The following is a 21,635-nucleotide window of genomic DNA, read 5'->3' on the forward strand; positions in this document are numbered from 1 at the left end:
TGCAAGTCTACAGTGATTTTATTTATTACTGATACATAAGGAATAGGCTGGGACTAGTGAGATCTGAGGCTAAGCATTACATGCTTGCCAGAACCCATAATAGCTGAGCAATTATGAAAGAGCTGGGAGTAACATGAACTTTTGTTGCACCTTGGAAAGGCTGGTCCGCTGTCTTGATGAACTGTTGTCTTCTTTCTCGCTGCTCCCTCAGGCTGTCAGGTCAGTGCCTGTCTTTAACCTTTGATGTGTCCACACATTAAACCATTACTGACTACTGTCAAATCACCTCCCTGTTTCCACTCTCTCATCTTCATTGGCAAGTATCTTGCTGTCAGGCTCTGGTTGAAGGACAGCTCCAACTTGTAATTGACTTGCTCACATAAAGATGGGCATTGGATCACACAGTTATAGAATGTAGGAAGAAATCTACAGTATTTCAGTATCAACTATGCATTATATAGTCTGTTTATAAGCATTATAAGGCCACTTTCACAAGAAGTGTGGAAGTTCTGCATAATTAGAGGAATTAACAATTAGGGATTTTAGGGTAACAAAAGTAATTGTGAAAATCCCATGTTACTGAGATTATAACTTAAGAATACAACATTGTGGAGGCTACTATTTGCTTCAAAGATCTCTATTCCCATGGTAAAGTCCTTGAAACTGGTTGAGGGAATGCTCCACCCAGAAAATTTCCATTTCATCAGAGAAAAGTTCTGTAGGAAGTAAATCAATGGAGAATTGCATTCTTCCTGAGGTGAAGAACCCAGAACAAAGCTCATTGATTATTTAACCCTTCAGAAGATAGCTTAGGTGGTTGCTGATCTGCTGATCCCTGTTGAATTTCTGTTGGCATTGGCCTCCACTGGCATCAAGAAGCTGAAAAATCCAGCATAAATCCAAGCACATTGTGAGCTATCATGTAGCACATAAAGAGAAAAAGATAGCTCTCATAGCTAGTATGAGAACAAAGATTTACGTAGTTTTCCTTTACGGACTATAGGATCTCATTGGATCCTGTTCCCAGCTGGGTAGAGAGGACAGTTCCATAGACAGTTCTTTCTTGATAGGCCATCCCCAGGCTGTAAAGAATGGAGCCAAATTCTTATTCACCTGCTGAGAAAACTTCTGTGCCCACAGGTTCATCTTAGAAGTGTTGTCTTTTGGGATTTTGGATATTTTCTGGTAGTCAGAGAAGAGCTGGGTGAAGGGGTCCCAACCAAACCCTTCCTGCAACTGATGAAAAATAATTCAGTGTACAAACAATTAAGCTATCATTTCACTGGCATTATTCCTGTACACACAATAGAAAATTCCACAGGTCTCTGCAGTGTCTTATAGAATGAATGTAAATTTAGATGAAAGCACCCAACTTTCAGGCTTCAGAGCATAACTAACAGCACTAAAATACAGAAAAATACCTCCATTATACTGATCTCCCAAAACAAACAGAGATCAAAGATACATTGGGAGTAGGCAGAAGTGTCAGCAACCTATTATATAAGCTGCTGCTTTGAAGACAGTGAAAACAGTATCAGAGGGGAGGGACACTGACAGGATAGCCAGAAAGGAGTACAGGAGCTCAAGGAGTGTTGAGAAAATGAGGAGAAATTATGAACAGGACATGCTTGGCCTAAGAATAAGAACAAAAGGAGTTCAAACAGAAAAACTGCTGCTGCAGAATTAGAACTGTTCTTCCATGCCACATTTATTCCAGCAGTCCTGTTAGTAACCAAACAGGAGATGAGACATCCCAGCCTACAAGTGTGGGTGAGGCAGTGAGGCAGTGGCCAAACCGGTAAGGTACTGTGGGAAAGTATCTCCTCCTAAAACTGTTCCACTCTGTGTAAATATTTTATTATTCGTTGCACCAAAAAACCCCAGAGGATGACTCTTCAGCTTGACAATTCAAATGCTTCTCTGGGATGTGGAAAAGTCAGGATCAATACTCCAGTAAATATTCCTTTCCTCATATAAAATGTGAGAGCTCTCAGACAAGGAAGCTGAGAGATACTCACCTCACAACAGTCAGTACCTTAAGCCATCATAATGGACATCTGCTTTGCAGTCCCCAGTTAAAATCAGGTTGAGTGCTTTTCCATTAGGCTAATAGTTTCTAGGAGGATTAAGAGAAAGGAGGAAATCTCTCTTGCATGCTTCCCGAGAGAATGCACTTTAATCTAGGACAGGGCTCATATTTTAGAGCCTCAACCACAGTGAGAGATCCAGTTCTGTGTGCCGGAGGATAGGCTGAGCCCATGCTCTAGCCACTTGATGTACTACACTGGCTCCACTCAGTGCATTGGATATGAACACCCTCCTCTCTGTCAGTTTTTTACAAGGCCATGTAACTCACCAGGAGACTTTTCAAAGCCCGGCTCTTCTAGACAGTGAACTTTTTGGCACTTTTACAGTACCAAAGCTTTTTGACAACAAGCCACTGTCCCACAGGAAATCTGCTGTGGATTAAAGAGCTGTGCCCAAGTTTGATCCTCCTTTTCCCACGTTGTATAACAAGCAGCAGTTCCTGTTTCTCTTCCAGGGGGAAAGATTAGTATGTTGCACTGAGCTACCTCCCTGAGTGGCTAAGCCCAAATCTGGCAAAGGAAGGTTTTCAGGAGCCATCAACTTTAGGCACTCTGCCTGTTTACCTCTCAGGTGCTTTCTGGGCCCAAGATAAACCCTGACAGTAATCAAACACAAGGTTACACAGCTACAGTCACCAGGCTGCAGACATCCCTCTGACACAGGCTTTAGTGACTGCACTAAGAACACACTCACACTTTTCCCTGTTACCTGCAGGTATGTCTCCAGAGCAGTCCACACGTTCCAGTCCTTTAGCTGAGCACCTTTCTTCAGATACTCTTTTATCCTTTCCTTCCGGCACTGTGGCCTGAGTGCCTGATGGGCCTGATGCCTGGGAATGCCCAGCACCTCCTCATGAACATAGACAGACCAGAGGTTGCATGTGGCCTCTGTGGTGTGAGGAGGAAACTCCCATGCCTGCTGCTGTTGATTGTGTCCCAGCTCATGGATAGGACCCCAAAGACCAGCAGTTTGTATGTGCTTTACATCTAACATCTCCTTCACTGAATCCAGGTGGCCCATGATGGGGTAGCCAGCATGCATCCAGCCTGCAGGAGAAACAGGTAACAACACATGACATTAAGTGCTCACCTCAGGGCTTCTTAGACATAAATGATTATGGTATTTTTTTCATTTCTCTAGTGCCTTTCCTCCATCTCATAAATAACACTTTTTAAATTACCATGAATGACCAGATTTTCCCAGTGTGACGTAAGGAAATACATCAAGTTTCATGGCAACAGATAGTCACCCTAACAATAGTCAAACAAGTAAATGTAGGACTGAACCATCAGTTAAGTGCAGTTCTGCCTGCTTTCCCTTTTTATATATAAATGTACACTCATGGCTGGACTGAGGCTGAGGCGTTAGGATGAGGAGAAAAGCCTGACCATTGCCCAGAACACACCTGAACTCCCACAGGCTGAGCACATGCACCAACTGTGCAATAATGTGATTCAGCACCATGGCACTCCTTGAGTGCTCCTGTGTAGAGTGTGGATACTGCAGGCCTGCACTCCAGTGGTCACTGGTGTGGATGAAACACATGGAAAACACAGTTTGTCATGCTTAAGGGCTACAAAGCCTATCATACTTAAGCCTGTTCTTAACCTTGCAGGATGGCTATTCCATAAACAACTTCCCAGCAGGCTGCTAGGAAAGAAACATGCACTGCAAGGGATTTTATGTATGCCTCCTTCATGTCTTCTTCCCTAACTGGTCCTCCCTGAAGATTCCCAAAACTTCATGCAAGAGCAATGCCCCCAAATTCAAACACCTGTTGTAGCAGAGGATAAGCAGCCCTTTGCACAGAGGGAGCCTGGTGAATGAACAGGAATGGCAATCCCCTTCCTGCAGGAGCTAGTCAACATCAATGTGAATGGCCTGGAACTAGTTTCTGCAGAACTAGTGAAGATTTTAAGCTGCTTCTTTTTTAGTAAGAGGGATATATGCAATTAGCAACCACTAGCACCCAAAAAGTTCAGATCCAGAAATAGGAGCGAAACCATTTAGTCCATCCAAGACAAAAGAAATATTATGTCTGTAAGCTATGATATTTTTAACTGGCATTTGCTCACCACAGCAGAACCTAACACTCCCAAGATGTGCCACAAATTCTTTCCATTGTAGCTTAGCAGAAGTTTAGGGCATGATGTTTCAGGCCAAGCCCTTGCCTCATTGTGGGATGATGAATTTAACCAGTTTATTTTGAAAAACAACTGGGCAAAATTTTTATTGCAAAGTTCCATGTTTACTATATAATTTGATTCTTGACTGAAGGCACTCAGTTTGTAACTGGAAAAACTGGAGTGGGGGAGCATCAGCTGCAAAAATACACACTCCTGGGCTTTGACAGAAATACTGGATCTGCTTCCACAGTCATCATCCCAGGCACACATCTTTTCTGGCTAACCTTTGCCCACAATAACCTTTGTGGAGCCCACCTCCAGCAAATAGGCTGGTTTAAAACAGAGGTTTAAAAGTTGTCACTGAACACATGAGAACAGTCCCGTGGCTGAGCCAGAGAAAAAATAGAAATCAGGTCACTGCTTCCCAGCTGCACTGACTCTACAGTGCATTCAGGAGGGGGAATGAATAACTACATGTGAGCTAAAGCTACTGCAGTCAGCAACTCTGCATCTTAACACACCCCAACAGGAGAACAGCTAAGGAGACAACACCAGTTCTGAGAGCAGGTAGGCATCTGGAAAGATCCACATGTTTTTCAAACCCTGCTTTACCACATTTCCACCCCGTCGGAGTAGCTCACAATTATGCAAGGGTCACAGTTATTTAACACCTCACATATGTTCCCAGTCTGGTTTCAGCAAAATAACCTTGAAGGAACAGATACTGCTGCTAGAGACCACTTGCCTGTTAGCCCTGGAGAAGGCCATATGGCAATGTACCTACCACATGAGATCTGGACATCTGTTACAATCCTCTCTGGCCTTGGGAATTTTGCTGGTACGGCTGCCAACTTGCTTATCGCCACCATGATCTCGTTCCACAGGGTCAGCAGCGGCCGTGGGTTCTCCATGTGGCGGATGCTGTCAGAAGGCACCGTCAGGATGAGATTCTCAACAGCAAGCTCTGCCCAGGGAGCAGGGTAGTGCCGGATACAGGCCTCCCACTGCCTTTCACAGGTCTCCCCTACAGCAACAACACAGAAAATCAGATAAAGGCAATTCTGACTTCTGAGCATGCTCATAGAGATGAAGCTCAGACAAAGTGACCAGGTCATGAAAATTTCTTGGAAAACAGTATGTGGTAGTTGTATGACTGTAGGTGGTGGCTGTTACATAGCCGGTCCTCAATCTGTTCTTGGGAAGCTTCTTCAGGCTCATTTATAGGTAGGAAACAGAAAAGGACTGGCATATAACAGGGAAGCATCAAGTTTCTCTTGTGTCTCATTTATTTTTGTCCAGCAGAGTTGTTGTTTCACATAACAATGCTGGTTCTGTTCAGTTTGAGAGACAGCAAGAAGAAATTGGAGCGAGAGAAGAGAAAGAAGAGAAGAGAAGAGAAGAGAAGAGAAGAGAAGAGAAGAGAAGAGAAGAGAAGAGAAGAGAAGAGAAGAGAAGAGAAGAGAAGAGAAGAGAAGAGAAGAGAAGAGAAGAGAAGAGAAGAGAAGAGAAGAGAAGAGAAGAGAAGAGAAGAGAAGAGAAGAGAAGAGAAGAGAAGAGAAGAGAAGAGAAGAGAAGAGAAGAGAGAAGAGAAGAGGAGAGGAGGAGAGAAAGGAGGAGAGGAGGAGAGGGAGGAGGAGAGGAGGAGAGGAGAGGAGACTGCTGGAAACACAGGAAATTCACCAGAGATGTCTTGTAGGATCTAGAGATGGCCATATGAGGGCACAGTAAAGCAGGCAGAGCACAAAGCATGTTTTTCCGTGGCAGAGATCAGTCTCCCTCTCCTCAGCATAACGGTTTCCATCAGAAATAACAACTCCAGCCTCCAAGAAATGTTGGTGTGAACAAACCCTGCCCATTTTGTGAAAGCTCTTTCACCTACTCCCAGCCACATAGCAGGCTCATAGTGCCTAAGTGACTTACCCAGAAGCAGAGAGTAACAGAATTGTACAATAGTTTGGATGGAAGGGATCTTAAAGGTCATCTGTTTCAACCCTCTTGCTATGAGCAGAGGGGACATCTTCAACTAGATCAGATTGCTCAGAGCCTTGCCCAATTTGACCTTGAATGTTTCCAGGAATGAAGCATCCATCACCTCTTGTTTCAGTGTTCCACCATCTTCATTGTAAAAAACTTCTTCCTTATACATAGTCTGAATCAATCATCTTTTAGTTTAAAACCATTGCCCCTTGTCCTACTGCAACAGGTCCTGCTAAAGGGTTTGTCCCCATCTTTCTTGGGCTTGCCCTTGGTGAAGCTATGCTGGCTGTTCCAAATCACCTCCCTGTCCTCCACATGCTTTAGCACAGCATCTAGGAGGGTTTGTTCCATGATCTTCCAGGAAAAGAGCTGAGGCTGACAGGTTGGTGATGATTCCTGGGGACCTCCCTTCCACTCTTCTTAAAAATTAGTAGAAAAATGGGAATCCCAGAAGACAACATAGTAAGGAATATAAATCTGGGTATTCCTAAATCCAAGCATTTCTAAGACCTTCCTAAGCACAGGACCATCTTTCCTTTCAGTCACTGGGACATCGACATCTGTGAGCAGCCCTCAAGCAAAAAGCACCAAGGTGAACAAACCTACCAAGCTTGAAGAAAGGAGCTCTGACTGCCCCTTCCACCGTGATGGGCACGTTCCCCAGGACACTCTTTGCTGGTACTATGATGTAAATGAGGCCACCCCAGAGGCAGGAAATGGATTGTTTCTGGCAGGCAACATCACAGGTGCGTATTACCACTGGTGCCCGTTTCAGCTCCTTGGCTTTAGAGAGGTCATCTGTGTGACACCCAACCTGCACCTGGCAAGCAGAAATGTAGGAACAGCTGGTCAAAGGCGTGCCAGTGTGACCTGGCAGACTGACCTCAGCACCCACTGAGCTCTCCACTGCAGCACTGTCCCTGCAGAGCACGTACATAGAAGCAGCCATCTGACTCCAGCCTAGTTCCAGTTTTCAGCCTGTGGTGACCAGAGGCAGTAAATATAGGAGAAAAAAAAAAAAAAAAGTTCATGCTGTCCCTGGGAGCTCTACTCCCAGTATTCCTGGCTCAACTGCATCCTTCACCAGCATGTCAGAGTACTGTAGTGACTTCTTCCACTGCACTGCACTTGCACTGATCATTCCTCCACCCTTCCCCAGCATCAGAGTCACCTCCTATAACATGATTAACATGATTTGGAGAGATATGGTCATGACTGACTTCTTTTATTGTGCCTCTTCCTTAGAGTTCTTATAATAAAACAGACAGCACGTGGCTGCAGGATCAGACAGAAGCACCTGGGTTAACTTTGCATTTCAGCTGCAGGGAGGTCACTGCAAAAAATCTCCAAGCAGGTAAGCATTTGCTTCTGTTGTATTTTGCAGAGAACAGGATCCCAAGTAACAGTGCCTCTCTCATCTGGACTCATCTACACGAGCAGTAGTGACAGCACTGCCAAAAGAATTTATGAGAGATCTGGAGAGATGGAATCAAGTTTGGTTCATAGAAGGGCCCAAGTACTTGGACCTGAAAATCACCTTGATCAGGTTTTTTTGCACCACAGCAGAACAAAAACCAACAGCCCTCAAGCAGCAGCCACGCTCAATTATCCCACCAGCACACAGAATGGGAGGAATGCAAAAGAAAAGTGTGAGGACACAAGGTGAAGAAATGATGACAAAGCATTTAAAGTGCCACAGGGTGGCAGCAGTAGGAAAGGGCAGTAGGAAAGGTAGAACAAGCCATTAAAGAGAAAACCCTTCCCTGTGCTATTTTTGAGCGCTCACCCAACAAATACACCGGTGTAAGCCAAGCAGAGAGAGTTTACCTTCAGACCAGCACCGACCACCAGACAAGGGCACATTATTACTGCTGTGTGCCCTTCAGGGAGGTAGAGCCCTGTGCTCCTCCAGGCTGTCTTTCCTAAAATGTAAGAGAACACAGTCCTGAACAGTCAAGCACTTCTTTGTCCAGACCATTACAGGTCCTGAAGATTTCAAGTTGCAGTAGGAGAATAATGTTCCATCCTTTCCTTTTCCCCTGCTCTACACTCACAGAACCATCTCACATTTACCCACCTTGTCAGAAATACAGTTTCAAAGGGATGAACAAAATCATCACACCGTTAGTAAGCAAGCCCATCCTGATTCATACTTCTGGAAACACCAAGCTTAAATGTGCTTAGTAGTATCTCCTAAAAATGAGAAGGAAAAAAAAAAAAAAAAGAAGCCAAAACCCCCAACACCTCCTACACTCAGATCTTCTTATCCTAAAGGCCTCTTAAGAGGTGCCAGCTATGGTGGGATTATACGATTGAAGCTGTAATGGTCATAAAACACTTCCCAAATAATAGACTGACAGCAGCATTGCATTTTTCCTGAGTGTCTGGTCCATCAAAAACCGGAGCCCACAGGAGTTGTCATTTCTAGCTGACTGAAATGATGAGAAAGCCTCAAGAAATCATTCTGTGCTAGGTGTACCTGTAAGACAGGTACATACCACTACAATTCAGCATGTTTCTAAACAGTCTTCCCATGGAAATGCAAGTCTCCTCAGCATAAATCTCTTTAAATACTTGCAACTTACAGAATTTACAGTGCAAAACTGATCCATCTCTATTGATCAGGCAGACTCCACTTCCTAGTTCTGACATAAAGTTTACTTAGGCATATTTCAGTCCAAACACCAGAAGTCCTAGAAAGAGCTGAACTGTGATTAAGCACCCAACTTACAACCTTCCCTGTCATCCAAGAAAGCAGAACCAGTTTTGTCAAGGAAAACCTAATCCAGGGAAAAAACACAAATGAGAGTATATCACAGTGTGTTACCAGTTCATCTCAGTTTTGCTGAATTTGCACCAAAGGCAGTTTTGAAATGGTGCTCAGGGTTTGCTAGCTCTTCTTTCTTTTTTGTTTATGTGAAATGACACAAATTCTGAGTATTTTCTGCTTTTGTCCTGACTCATTACTGCTAAAACCAGTAAGAAGTAATTCTACAACTTTTCTCTCTGCACAGCCACTGCACTCAGACCTTGTCATTCCAGAACAGCCTCCTTTATCTCATTAGAACAATTTGGAAACAACTCCTCTAAATCATATTCTAAGACCAAAAAAACTGTCCAGGGGATAAAAGTTACTAATGGAATTTAACTTAGAGTTAAAAATATCAGTTGTGAGCAGGATTCTCAGCAAGTTGGTACAGATACAAGACCTAAGCTTAGACAAATAATTTATGGTGTATTTACCCAATACTTTGGCTTCAGTGGTGGTGTCAGCCCAAGAAGTTCCCACTGTACTTCCAGCTTCCCATTTTCACCCTCAAAACCAGATCTTCCCTCCATTGTGCTGATACACCAAGCTGTGGGACTGTGCTATAACTCAGGCTGACATTACCTAGATAACAAATAAACCTTTCATTTCTAACTCCCACCTCTTTGTAGGATGACTCCATAGACAGCTGTATCAGAACAACTACGGGAACAGCAACCTGCAGTGTAGAGCCCAGGGGTTCTCAAAGAAGCTTTCTTGCGTAAACCATTGTGCCAAGCAAGTGTCCTGTGGTACCACAAGTTGGGGGTTCTTCTCCTGACAGTGCCTGTGCACCAGCAGGGAGGAAGCAGGATTTCCATGGGGTGTTTCAGGTGCTGAGGTCAGGGCTGGCTACAAAAGGAGCCTGTCTGCCACTGCAGTGAGCTCAGTCTCCTCTCAAGCCCATGGTGAAATTGCACATCTGCGCCCATGTTCAGGCACACAGACACAGGCACACTGAGGGCAGGGCACCCCACTGATCCCAGCAACAGGATGGCTTGAGAGGAAGCAAGATAACCGCTCACCTGGGTTTGTGCCATCGATTTCCACAGTGACAGGGAGGCCACAGGCCCCAGCAGCAGATTTCTGCACGAGGGCCGCACTGTCTGTCATGGTGAGGGACAGCTCGGTCGCCATGCAGAGAAGCACTGCCTCTTTGGAGTTGCTCTTGACCGGGCAGTGCCTGCTGACCTGTGGGATCCCAGTCCTCTTGAGCACTTTGGTCAGGATGCGGTGGAGCGAGGCATATGCCGGGCAGTCGTGGGCCGGGATGTGCAGGAAGGCAGCGCAGTCCTGCGCCAGAGGGTGCAGCCAGCCCTTCAGGGGCTCTGTGAGCTCCTGGTGCCCCTGCAGCTGCGTGCTAAAGAGCAGGAGCGCCCTGCGGAAGTGGTAGTGCTCCCCCGGCCCCACGGGCAGGTACTTGGCTGCCTGGCCGCTCTGCCCCAGGATGCTCAGCCCAAAGCGGTTCAGGATCCTGTTGCCAGGATATTCTGCCACAGCAGCTTTTCCACAGTTCTGGGAAGCCCAGTACCAGGCCTGGCCCCCCACCAGCAGGCCGCCTCCCTCTGCAACGAAAGTGTGGATTCTCTCAGCTTCTTTGTCACCATAAGAGGTGCAGCAGTACACGCTGATGTCACCTGCCAGCTGTGACAGCTGCGACTTCACCTCTGCCTGAGACAGGAGGCTACACAGCTTCTTCAGGCTGGGATCCACCCCCACCAGCCCCTTCCTCCCGGCATCCAGCCAGGAGACAGCATTGAGCAGGAACCTGGCCAGCTTTGGGGAGAAGAGTTGGCTCTCGTGGGTTGCCACCACCACACGGCCACGGCCGTAGCGTGCGGCAGCCAAGAGGCAGCGCTGGGAGCTGTCCAGGCACAGCGGGAAGGAGAGGGCTCCGTGCACCAGCAAGGTGGAGGGCATGCCCCCCGTCACCAAATCCAGCTCCGACACACCGCGCAGGAGAAATTCGGCATCAAGGCTCAGGTTGGCCTGGTGCCTGCAGAACCAAGAGAGGTCCAGGTTAGCCCCCGGCCCAGAATCCTTGGTGCAAAATGACTGGTGTCATAGCTGAAACTTAAGGAGTTCTTTTCTTGATTTCACAGAATATTCTGAGCTGGAAGGATCACTGAGTCCAGCTCTTAAGCAAGTGGCCCATACAGGGATCAAACCCACCTCCTTGACTCTATTAGTAGCACCACCATGTTCTAACCAATTGAGCTATTCTCAGTGGACATCCTTGCCTCTTCTTTCTCCTTCATCCCAGGACATCATGCTGTCAGTTCTCTCATTAAAAAAATAAAAAATAAAAAATCCATCAATGCCTCATTTCTCTCCTTTTAAAGCCTCAGTTTTTACAGCCAAGCAAATCTGTATGAATCTCAGCCCTCATTAAGAAAATGGAATGGTCAAAAGGAAGCTTCCTAGGTCAAAAGGAAGCTTCTAGACCTCTGTCTTTGAAGAGTGACTTGAAAACCTAAATACATTGCAGAAACTCAAAAATCAGACCCTTCATAGTTTCTTAAACTGTAGATTTAAACTGCACATAATGTGGGAATTGGCATATCTCCTTTAAGAGAAACTTTCTCTATTTGCTGCACCCTAGCCTTTACAAACTAGGCAAGCCCAAAACATTCCTGTGCCTTTCCCTAAGCTCTGCCACTGTTGAGAACTGAAGAAAGGAGTGCTAGGACAGAGGGGGCTACACGGACAGGCAGACAAACGGCTAGACAAATAGTGAGTGACTGGAAGTTGAATTAGAGCCTTAACACATACACCTCACGTTACCTCACATTGTTGGTCTCCACAATAAAGAGAGATTAGGCTGTGCAAGGCTCTCTTATCTCTGCTATTTTCATGTAACTCCTATATGTCACTGTGGAGAAAGACATGCTGAATTACTCTCATTTGCTTTGTGTATACTTTCCTCTCGTTCTGCCAAATAGTTTTCCCCCAACACCTGTGAAGGATCTGTTGTTAAATGGCCATTGCTGCCAACTCAGTGAGAAAAAATGATGCTGCCCTTCTTCACCCGTGTAGGACAGGAATTAGATCTGCAGCTCTTCTTTGGTTATTACTTTACTGAGACCCTTTGTCACACAGAGCATGTGCCCAGGCATATGGCACTGTCACTGTCTCAGACTGAGCCTGATTCTCTGCACACAAATCTGGCAGGAAGATCCAGATGTAGAATTGTGTTACACAGAAATTTGAGATCTAAATTTCTTTGCGGCTCTGGATTCAAACAAAATCTCCAGAAAAACAACCTAAATAAGGTGTAATCCACCCTGAGTTACCATTTGAAGTCTTGTTAATTGTGATGTGATTTTTCTCTTCTGAATTCCCCACCCCATCCCCTCTTCTATGCCCTCTGCATGGAGCAGTGGGAACATGCCTGTGCAGTGCAGACAGTAACAAGAAGCAACCATCAAATTTTAATTAGGCAACCTGATTTGTTAGCTGTGCCCTAAGCATTTCACTGAATTGAACAGCAGAGGTCTCTACTACCTTTACTGGAAAACAAACAAAAAGTATCAAATTCATTAATTGTTTGAAAATATTAGACCTTTAGTATTCTATATCCACAAGGAAAAAGCTGTGAAGGAAAGCCTTGCAGGGAATTTTACTATAATTGCTGTGGCTGTCACTACAGAGAAATGAAGCTGCCACACAGAGGAAGTGCAGCAGCACTAATGCTCCTTGGAGAACCTGCTGTGCCTTATGTAACTTAGCAGAAAGTGGCAGGAGAAAGAGCCTGGTATAGCCACTGGCAAGGGGAGGAAGACAGCAGGGCAATATCCATGACTCCAATGCCTGGTCAGTTGTGCAATATGAGTCATAACAGCCCTGAGTTTTACACCTGATAACCCAGAACACAAAGAGCCAGGCTGGAATCCCAAACAAATGGGGAGCACTGAGATTTCTTGCCCACAGCCTGTGTCAGAAGCTGAGAAGGGAGGAGGCACCCAGCCTCAGCTCTGGCCAGCTCCAGGGGTTTACCCGCAGAATCAAATTCCTGCAAGGAACAGGCTAAACAGGTTTAGCAGCTGTCAGCCAGAGCCCGGCCCAGAGAGCTGCTTCATCTCCAACCCGGTTTTCAGCTGTGGGAAAGTTGCCCTCAATGTAGAGATGTGTGGGGAGAGGGAGAGGAGTTCCTGTTTTGCTGCATTTCACTCAGGTACAGTTGATCAGGCATGCTGCTCTAAAATATGGCTCCTCTCATTTCCTTCTCTTAGAATGGATTCCCTGGGCCTGGTCCTGCTGCGCTGGAAGCAGTTGAAGACAGCATTCTATTGAATTGCAAAAAATGGGAACGGTCCCGTTCAAATTGGAATGGAACAATTCCACCTTGGTTATTAAAGAACCATCACCATCACCCTCACCTCTCACCTCCCAAATCTTCTATAAACAACTCACCCACATAACCTGATCGGTGGTTTAAAGAGAGGGTAATTCAGGTACTCACGGGACAACTAAAGGGATCTTGGGAATCTTCTTGGCGACTTTGAAGATGCCTTTTTCCACTGTGTTTCCTGTGAAGTACACGCCAGCCACACTGGTCACCTGGTTCCCAGGGAATTCAAACAGCACCTTCTCCTTGCCGTGTCGACTTGCCCAATACCAGGCTTGGCCTCCAACAAGAAGCCCTCCACCCCCTTTGACAAAGTCAACAACGCCTTTGGCCTGGGAGCTGTCATAGGCATCCATACAGAACACCCCCATGGATGGGCTGGGCTCTGCCCCCACCTGCACTCGGGTGCCAGCCCCAAGCAGCACCTGGGACAGGGAATCCAGACGAGGATGAACCCCAACCAGGGCCTCTGGGCAAGGCTTGAGCCACTCTACGGCATTTCTGAGGAACTGGGAGAACTTGGGGCCCTTCAGGATTCCTTCATGGGAAACAACCACCATCCGGCCCTTCCCATACTGTGAAACAGCAATCAGGACCTGCTTCTTAGCGCTCAGGAGCACAGGGTAGGCATCCTCTCCAACAAGGAGCAGCTCACAGGGAACAAAACCTCCAGTGAAGTCCCATGTCCCAACACCATCCACTAACAGCTCGTAAGTGGCGCAGGGTTTCATCTCCAGGACACTCCTGTGTGGTGGAGAGAACAACATCCAGACAGGATAGTTCAGCAATAAGGAACAGCTGTAACGACCTCAAAGAGCAGTTTTTTTTGTTGTTGTCTAGCAGGAACTCCAAACAAAGAGGACTCGGATTTGTGGATACAGCTTTTTTTGGGATTTGGTTGGTTTGTTGTTTTGGTTGTTTGTTTCCTTGTTTAGCTTTGTTATCACACTATTTAAATAGAAGTGACAAGTATACCATGATTATGGAGACAAAGTGACTGTTTCAATAAATTCTCCTATACACCATGGAGGAAAACAGGGAAATAAAGGTATTCACTTTCCCATTAACAATTTATTTGAAGAGGGAGAGTGCCAAAGGTTCCAGGAAGTCTACTAGGAACTTGTATGGTTTACACACCAACAGCCAGAAAATGAAAAGACTGTATCAACACAAAGCACAATATAATTCAAACATGTGGTCCACATTTTAGCTCCTAATTGGATATGTACAGAGCTACATGCTGTTGCTGCAACATGGTATTCCAAAGTTGCACTTTTCTACCTCCATTTAGGCACTATATGCCTGTGCTTAGTATTAGGAGGTGCTGTGAGGAGAGTCAGCAAAAATGATGGAGACAATCAGCTTCCCTGCAATAGCTGTCAATTTGAAGCACACGGTACCCAGGAGAGCATGTCTGGGCACAGGAGATTCATGCCTTACTTCCCTGATCCAAACTGTTTTACAATCACAATCTCAATCAAATAATTTCCCTTTCCCATAGCCGTGTTTTGTCTGTTTTCCCACCCATGAAGTAAAGAGAGTGTACCGACCTTGACTGCCAAGCCCTTTGAGGTCTGTGAGTGACACGTGCTCTGTCTCTGTTAAGGCTCCCTCGGTTTGAAAGCTTGGCTCATCCTTTCCCCAAAGCTGTCTTCTGCTGAGCTGGGGCAGCTGTGGCTGTGCAAACAGGAAGGCTTTGAGGTATGAGAGTATGACCCAGTCCCACCCAGTTTATGTAATTCAGGATTCAGAAGATTTACTTTGAGCACAACACCTACAGTAAGGGAAGGAGCTGTTCTGAAGGGGTGTGGACCTTCCCTTGGCAGCATTCCACACCAACACCAGGCTTCACAAGCACTTCATATCTGGCTACCCTGAAAGCAAACCCTTGTCATCCAAACACAGGAAAATGGCAAGTCCAGGAAAAGACTAGATGATCTACAATGACAGTATTGCTTATCCTCTCTGGTCATGCCTGGAAGCTGTGTTTTCCACCAAAACTGTCATGGCACTCCACTATTGTTTTGTGTATGATTCATGAGTCAAAGCTGCTGATTAACATAGGTTAAAACCTATGCTGACCAGTAACCTAGTGCTTGATTGCTGGCTTAGCCTGAATCCCAGCTTTGTGTCCTTGGGTTTGAAGAAGCCCTACATGTAAAGGCAAATACAAGATCTAGTGTTTTAGAGTGTTTTACTAAAATCATGCACCAAAGTAGTAACACTGTCTTGGAAGATACTGAAGGTTTTTTTGATGGTTTCTGTGGATTTGATATTAATGTACCTATACCGACACACTAACCATGGTGCAGGGGAGAGGAAAAGCAGGTAGATAGTTTCAGCAACTCATATTAAATGATAGAATCACAGAACTACTGAATGGTTTGGGTTGGAAGGGACTTTAAAGGACACATAGTTTCAAACCTTTTGCCACAGATAGGGACTCCTTCCACTAGACCAGGCCCTCAAAGCTCCATTCAACCTGGCCTTGAACTCTTCCAGGGATGGCACATCCACAGCTTCTCTGGCCAACCTCTGCCAGTGTCTTACCATCCTCAGTAGATAATTACTTCCTAACATCTAATCTAAATCTGCCCTCTTTCAAGCCATTCCCCCTTGTCCTGTCACTACATGCCCTCACAAGAAGTCCCTCTCCAGCTCTCCTGTAGCCCCCTCTAGGTACTGGAAGGGGCTCCAAGGTGGCCCTGGAGCTGTCTCCAACCTGAACAACCCCAGCTCTCTCAGCCTGTCTCCATAGGAGAGGTGCTCCAGCCCTCTGAGCATCTTGGTGGTCTCCTCTTGACTTGCTCTAAGAGGTCTGTGTTTTCCTTGCACTAGGAACCCCAGAGCTGGATCCATCACCCCAGGTAGGGTCTCACAAGAGCAGAGGGGTAGAATCCCCTCTCTTGCCCTGCTGTTCATGCTGCTTTGGATGCAGCTCAGGGCAAGGTTGGTTTTCTAGGCTGTGAATGTACATTGCCAGGTCATGTCGAACTTCTGGTCAAACCAACACCCTCAAGTTCTCCTTGGCAGGGCTGCTCTAAATTAATTTGCCACTCAGCCTGTATTTGTGCTTGTATTTGGGATTGTCCCTCAGTTATTCTACATGGGGACAAACATAGGACTAGGTTTGATTTCAGATCAGCAAACTTCTTACTCCCACTTTTCTTCTTATCACTGGACCTGAAAACTAACATCCTACACTCAACCTAGGAACATTCCTGCTCCCTGGCATTTATCCAGAACAAGATATGGCTGTTTTGGAAAGAATTTTAACTCTCTTGACTGAAAGCAGTTGTGACTATGTAAGAGAATTCCCAATTCCCACGTAATAATATTTTTTTCCATTTCAATTTTATTAAGCATTTCAAGTGGAGAGAAAAAGTGCAAACATTAGATCCCGAGCAGACACAATTACAGATGATCTCTTTCTAGAGAGAGAAGGGAGAAAACTCAGCAGGAACAGAGAACATACATGTCTAACAAGAATTGAAGGAAGCTGCAGAAGACTGAGCTGGCTGTTTCTCACATCAATTAGGAGGAAATAACCAGTAGAAGGAAGAGGAAGATCTTGGCTCCTAGCTGCCTTCCCTCCTAACGTGGAAGTAAAAATTCTCCATGACAGCATCTCAAGACAAAGATTCTTGTCTTGAGAAGACAAGACAAAGAATTCTGTATCTTCCTTCCTGCCCCTTCTACCTCTCACCTCCAGGGAGTTCCTACTCCCTGCAGAGCTGAGAATACTGTGAGAGTAGATATTGGAGCAGACATTTATAAACCCTGCCAAATAACTAAATCTATCCTAGTCTTTCTTCTGTCTCTGGAAAAGGGACAAAAATGTGATGGGAAGGTAATTTGGTTTCATTAAATGCAGACTTAAAGATTCCATCATCTACTGTCCAAAAGCCATCACACACAGGCAAAAGAGTTATGATTCTAAGGAAAGAATACCCTTTGGTCCACTCAGGAAGAGTATCTTTGAGACAGAGGACCCGGGCAATCTCTGAGGGTGAATATGGGAATAGATTTTCTTTGTTAAGTGGTCAGTCACTTTCGGTTGAGTCTTTAAGGTCCCTACAAAACACAGGAGGACCTCCATGAGTAAAAATCATGGGATTGTGCAGTATCTATGAGGTATAGGACAAAAGAGGCAAGGCAGGCACTGAGATGTCTCACCTGTTAAGAACACAGGCAGCCTAAGTGAGTAAGACACACCATTTCTTGTGATTTGGCTGTTCTTCCACATTAGGGTGGGTCCATGGGTTTCCCAGTCTTTCCTTTCTTTCAGATTTGCAATCTAGCTGTCTGCACAGTAACTAAGAACCAAGAATGCTGCAAAGTCTGTAAGCAGTAAGGAATTGGTGGATTCTTGCTTCTTCCCATGTTTACCAACAAACTGAGCAAAGAGAGGAATGCTGATGTTTGGCATTTACTGAAGTGACAAAAATACTTATTTCCATTCATCAGTTGTTCATCAGCAACAAGATTTTAAACTGAAAGAGGGTAGATTTGGATTTTGTAGATTTGGCTAAAAAGAAGAAATCTTTTATGGTAACAGTGGCGAGACACTGTAATAGTCCTAACATTTAACCTGACCTTCCTCTGGCACATCCAGGGAAAAGGGATGGAGAAGTGAGAAGAAGCCAAGCAGGAAAGCTTGCATGGGAAACAAAAAATTAGGGAAAAAATACATTAAGAAAATCTTTCCAGAATTGCATAATAAAAGTAAAAAAAAAAATGCAGTTAAATACACCTAAGGGAAAGAGAGCCAAAGAAAAAGTAGATTAGGTTGCAAATTAATGAGAACTCTAAAATTAGATCAAGATAGCAATTACCAAAGGAAGCTACAGCAAGTATTTATTATTTTTTAACAATGACAGTCCTAAGAGTTATTAGGAAACAGACTGAAGTTGATAGAGCCTTAAAAAAAAAAAAAGTTTTTTAGTAAAAGTGCAACAGAATCAATCAGGCAATTACCATGTGTAATTACTGTTACTGGCACTATTTTCATGTGGCATTTCACAGCAATAGTGATAATGCCAATAGTGAATAATTATAAAACATTGCAATTACCAAGCCTAGTAAAACGTTGCAGTGGTTTAAGGAAAAAACAATGTGAATTGCCCATCCTTTCTGGTGGTGTTACCATGCACACATTAGGGTACACTCACTGGTCAATGGGATGCAAAAAAATAGAAAATCTGAATGTTTAAACATACATTTGTCCACTAATCTTAATTACTTTCAAGGCAGGGAAAGAACAAAATTAAACCAATTGATGAAACATGATCAGGTATTTTTTAATTAATTTTGCATTTGAAAAAATAAATAACATCTCAATTAAAATATATTTTACTAAATTTCTTTGAGTTGAAAGTTAACTAATGAGCTATAGTTGGTAAAGACAGGGATACACTGAATCAGAAGAGATGTCTATACAAACAAGTGTTGTTTAGTCTTTTTGAAAATGTATACCTGGGATCTAAGAAGGACACATAAATGAAATCACCAAATAATAGGAATCAATGTACAGAAGCATAGAAGAAATCATAACTTTATTAGAGAATCATTTTTAAAAAATGAGACCTCGCCTAATTTTAAGTCCTACAGCTTGTAATTTTAGGAAAGCATTGACATCTGTTGGTGAACCGGGAGCTGAGCAGCACAGAAATTCCCAGGAAATGGAGACACAGGGCCCTTTTCCAGTCTGGAGCTGGAATGGTTGAGTCTTATTTGCAGGCCTGCTGTGTAACAGCTCAGATCACTCCCCTGTAAATGCTGCTCGGTTTTAAAGCAGGGGATGAGTGAGCACCACTGCCTTCATTTGAAAAGGAGCAGAAAAGAGCTCTGATGGTCTTGGTGTATGGGCCATGCCAATGTACTGTAGTCCACAGTGATGTGGTCATAAATATGGAAAAACAACAACTTCCTTCCTCCCAGACTAAAAGGACAGCACGGAACTTGATTTGATATATCCTGTTGGGGAGCAAGGGAAAGCAGGGATACCAGGACAGCTCAGTGATGCTGAGACTGAAGAACAGTCAGGGCAAAACTCAGGTGATGGGCAACTTAATAATCTATCACTAACATGTCACATAAAATATGAGTGTAGGGTCAGACTGATGAAGGTTTGTGCCCTACTGTGGACCTCAATGGTAGCACTGCTTATTGCAACAAAAATAAGTGCAATTCCATAAACTGAGAATTGCATCCTCCTTATCGCCATTATTTTTTGTAATGAAGCAAGCAGAAATAATTAAAGCTGTCCCTGATCTATTAAGACACGTTCTTTTCCAGCTCAGTATAAGTGTGATACACCACAGAGGAGCATCTGGAGTTTCCTTGGGATTTCAACAGTAACCAAACAATCCCTCAGAAGAAATGTATGCCAAGAAAAAAAACAAACAAACAAACCTTAAAAAGTTTTCTTAACCCTTTGTTACAATCAGTCAATGTTTTAAAGCCTTACTTCAAATAACTTGGGTGCACAAATTATCGCTGTTGACCGTGGTGTATGATGTATATTTTTGTATTAGTTTTCCCAGGAAGGTCTTCACCAGACTCAAGCCACACTCAGTTGGATTTTGTGTTCCCTGGCACCTGGCATCAGGGTGACCCTGCTGATGTCTGGCTGTCTGTCCACCTGACAGCTGGTGGCCAGTGCCAGTCAACACAGAGTGCTGTGGCTTCTGCCTTTATTCCTTTCTTACACCCCATGCTCAGTCCTTTCAAGCCAATTAAGCATGAACCCAGTGCTCTTGATGAGCATGGTTTCAGTTCCTGTTCCAATCACAAATGAATAGTCAGGGTCATTCCTTTTTTGGTTACTCTGTTTGCTGTTATCTCGAAATGTCATCTTTGAGCTTGTACAGACATGCATTCCTCAGTCCTTTCCCCAGTTCCTGGGAGTCTGCGCTGCCAGCATGATCAACACAGCTGGCAAGTGAACTTCCAGGCCACACCGTGTCATGGTGGGGCTTTGGTCAACCCACACAGTGCAGTGACTCCAGCCATGGCATACCTGGGAAGCCAACCCTTTGACAGCACCCCAAAGGTCCTACCTTCCTGATGGGCTTTCAGCCACCTCGAGGTCCCACCCTTGCCTGTGGAGGACCTGTTGATAAAGCTATATTTGAGCTGTGTTGGCCTATGCCATCTTTTATATTTTAAGTCCAAGCCTTGTGATCCTTAGCAAGTCCTTACATAAACCTATTCCTAAATCTAGCATGTTGCTGACCAGCTTTAGGTTGGCTTCACGTCCTGGGAGGCTGTTTCAAGACTCTTGCTGGAATTTGTTGTTTTTTCAGGACATTTTACTGCTCAGAATGCTCTCTTCTGCCTTAGGCAATCACCTCACTTGTCTGTCGCTCTGCCTGAAAGCTATTGCCAAAATTTTCATCTTCTCTTCACCTAAGCCTACCCATCAAGTTCCAAAATCTTTCCTTTGTGTCTGTAACATTTCTTCTGAGAACAGGCCTGGCATGAGGCACCTTTATAATGCTGTGGTATTATCAGCAGGCCTTAGAAGAGGCTTAAGAAAGAGACTGTCCGGACCTGCCTTCCCTCCATCCATACCCTACTGAAAGCATTATGGCATTGACATCACCCCAGACACTCACTGTCATTTTGCTCCTCTGCCCCTTTTCCATAAAGCCCTGTACACACAGCCCTTCAGGGAGGCCCTCACACAGTATCTAAACAGTCTTTGAAAAGTTACTAAGGAACGTAACTCACAGTGCTCGGTTTAAATTGCTTATGTAAGGGCTTGCACTGCTACGCTGAAAACTAGGGGATGACTGGAAATATGAGCTGTGTAACATCTGTAAATGATCTCCACTAAAAGATCTCCTTTCCTTTCTACTACTTATCACTTTATAAACTTGGTTCAGGCATGTTTGGCAGTTGTAGAAAATTTGGCACCAATTACATATTCTGCAATTTTTAAATGCGGGATTATGAAGTAGAAAACACACGGCTGATAAAGTACCAGTCCTAAACAGAAACTTCATTGCCAAACATAAGACACAATGACCTGCAAAGATTTATTTTAAACCAACATGTAGTTGGTTTAGGAAATTTAAAGGAAAAAAAAGATGTCAGATGAATTGAGAGCGTAGGAGAACTTGTGCACTAATGCTGACTGGAGATGGTAAATTTAGTACCCTACAGACTCATTAGATGAAGAATTATCTCCTGTGTTTTTGCTGTGCCTCCCCCAACAAGACCTGCTAGACCTGCTGGACCAGAACCAACTTAGATGACTCTCTCTGTGTTCCTCAGTTTATCAAGG

At 44.6% G+C, this 21,635-nt stretch overlaps 1 protein-coding gene across 4 annotated transcripts in view; it reads right to left on the reverse strand.

The window, feature by feature from the left end:
- Positions 1-21,635, reverse strand: part of TCAF2 (TRPM8 channel associated factor 2) — a 23,480-nt gene continuing 1,845 nt past the window's right edge. Inside the window, exons 2-10 of one of the 4 annotated variants that reach the window (XM_086882456.1) lie at positions 14,896-15,022; positions 13,460-14,089; positions 10,023-10,993; positions 8,019-8,113; positions 6,798-7,011; positions 4,999-5,238; positions 2,797-3,134; positions 1,114-1,236; positions 1-879 (exon numbers count right to left, since the gene is read on the reverse strand). In XM_086882456.1, coding sequence (XP_086738582.1) covers positions 790-879; positions 1,114-1,236; positions 2,797-3,134; positions 4,999-5,238; positions 6,798-7,011; positions 8,019-8,113; positions 10,023-10,993; positions 13,460-14,076 — 2,688 coding nt within the window. In that variant the 5' untranslated portion in view covers positions 14,077-14,089; positions 14,896-15,022 and the 3' untranslated portion in view covers positions 1-789. Of the gene's footprint in view, positions 1,237-2,011; positions 2,117-2,796; positions 3,135-4,998; positions 5,239-6,797; positions 7,012-8,018; positions 8,114-10,022; positions 10,994-13,459; positions 14,090-14,895; positions 15,023-21,635 lie in introns of those variants that run through there. The other 3 variants (XM_086882457.1, XM_086882455.1, XM_086882458.1) reach the window with 3 other exon arrangements.

Source organism: Cyanistes caeruleus, chromosome 3, assembly GCF_971803275.1.
Source record: "Cyanistes caeruleus chromosome 3, bCyaCae1.hap1.1, whole genome shotgun sequence".
Classification (NCBI taxonomy): Eukaryota; Metazoa; Chordata; class Aves; order Passeriformes; family Paridae; genus Cyanistes; species Cyanistes caeruleus.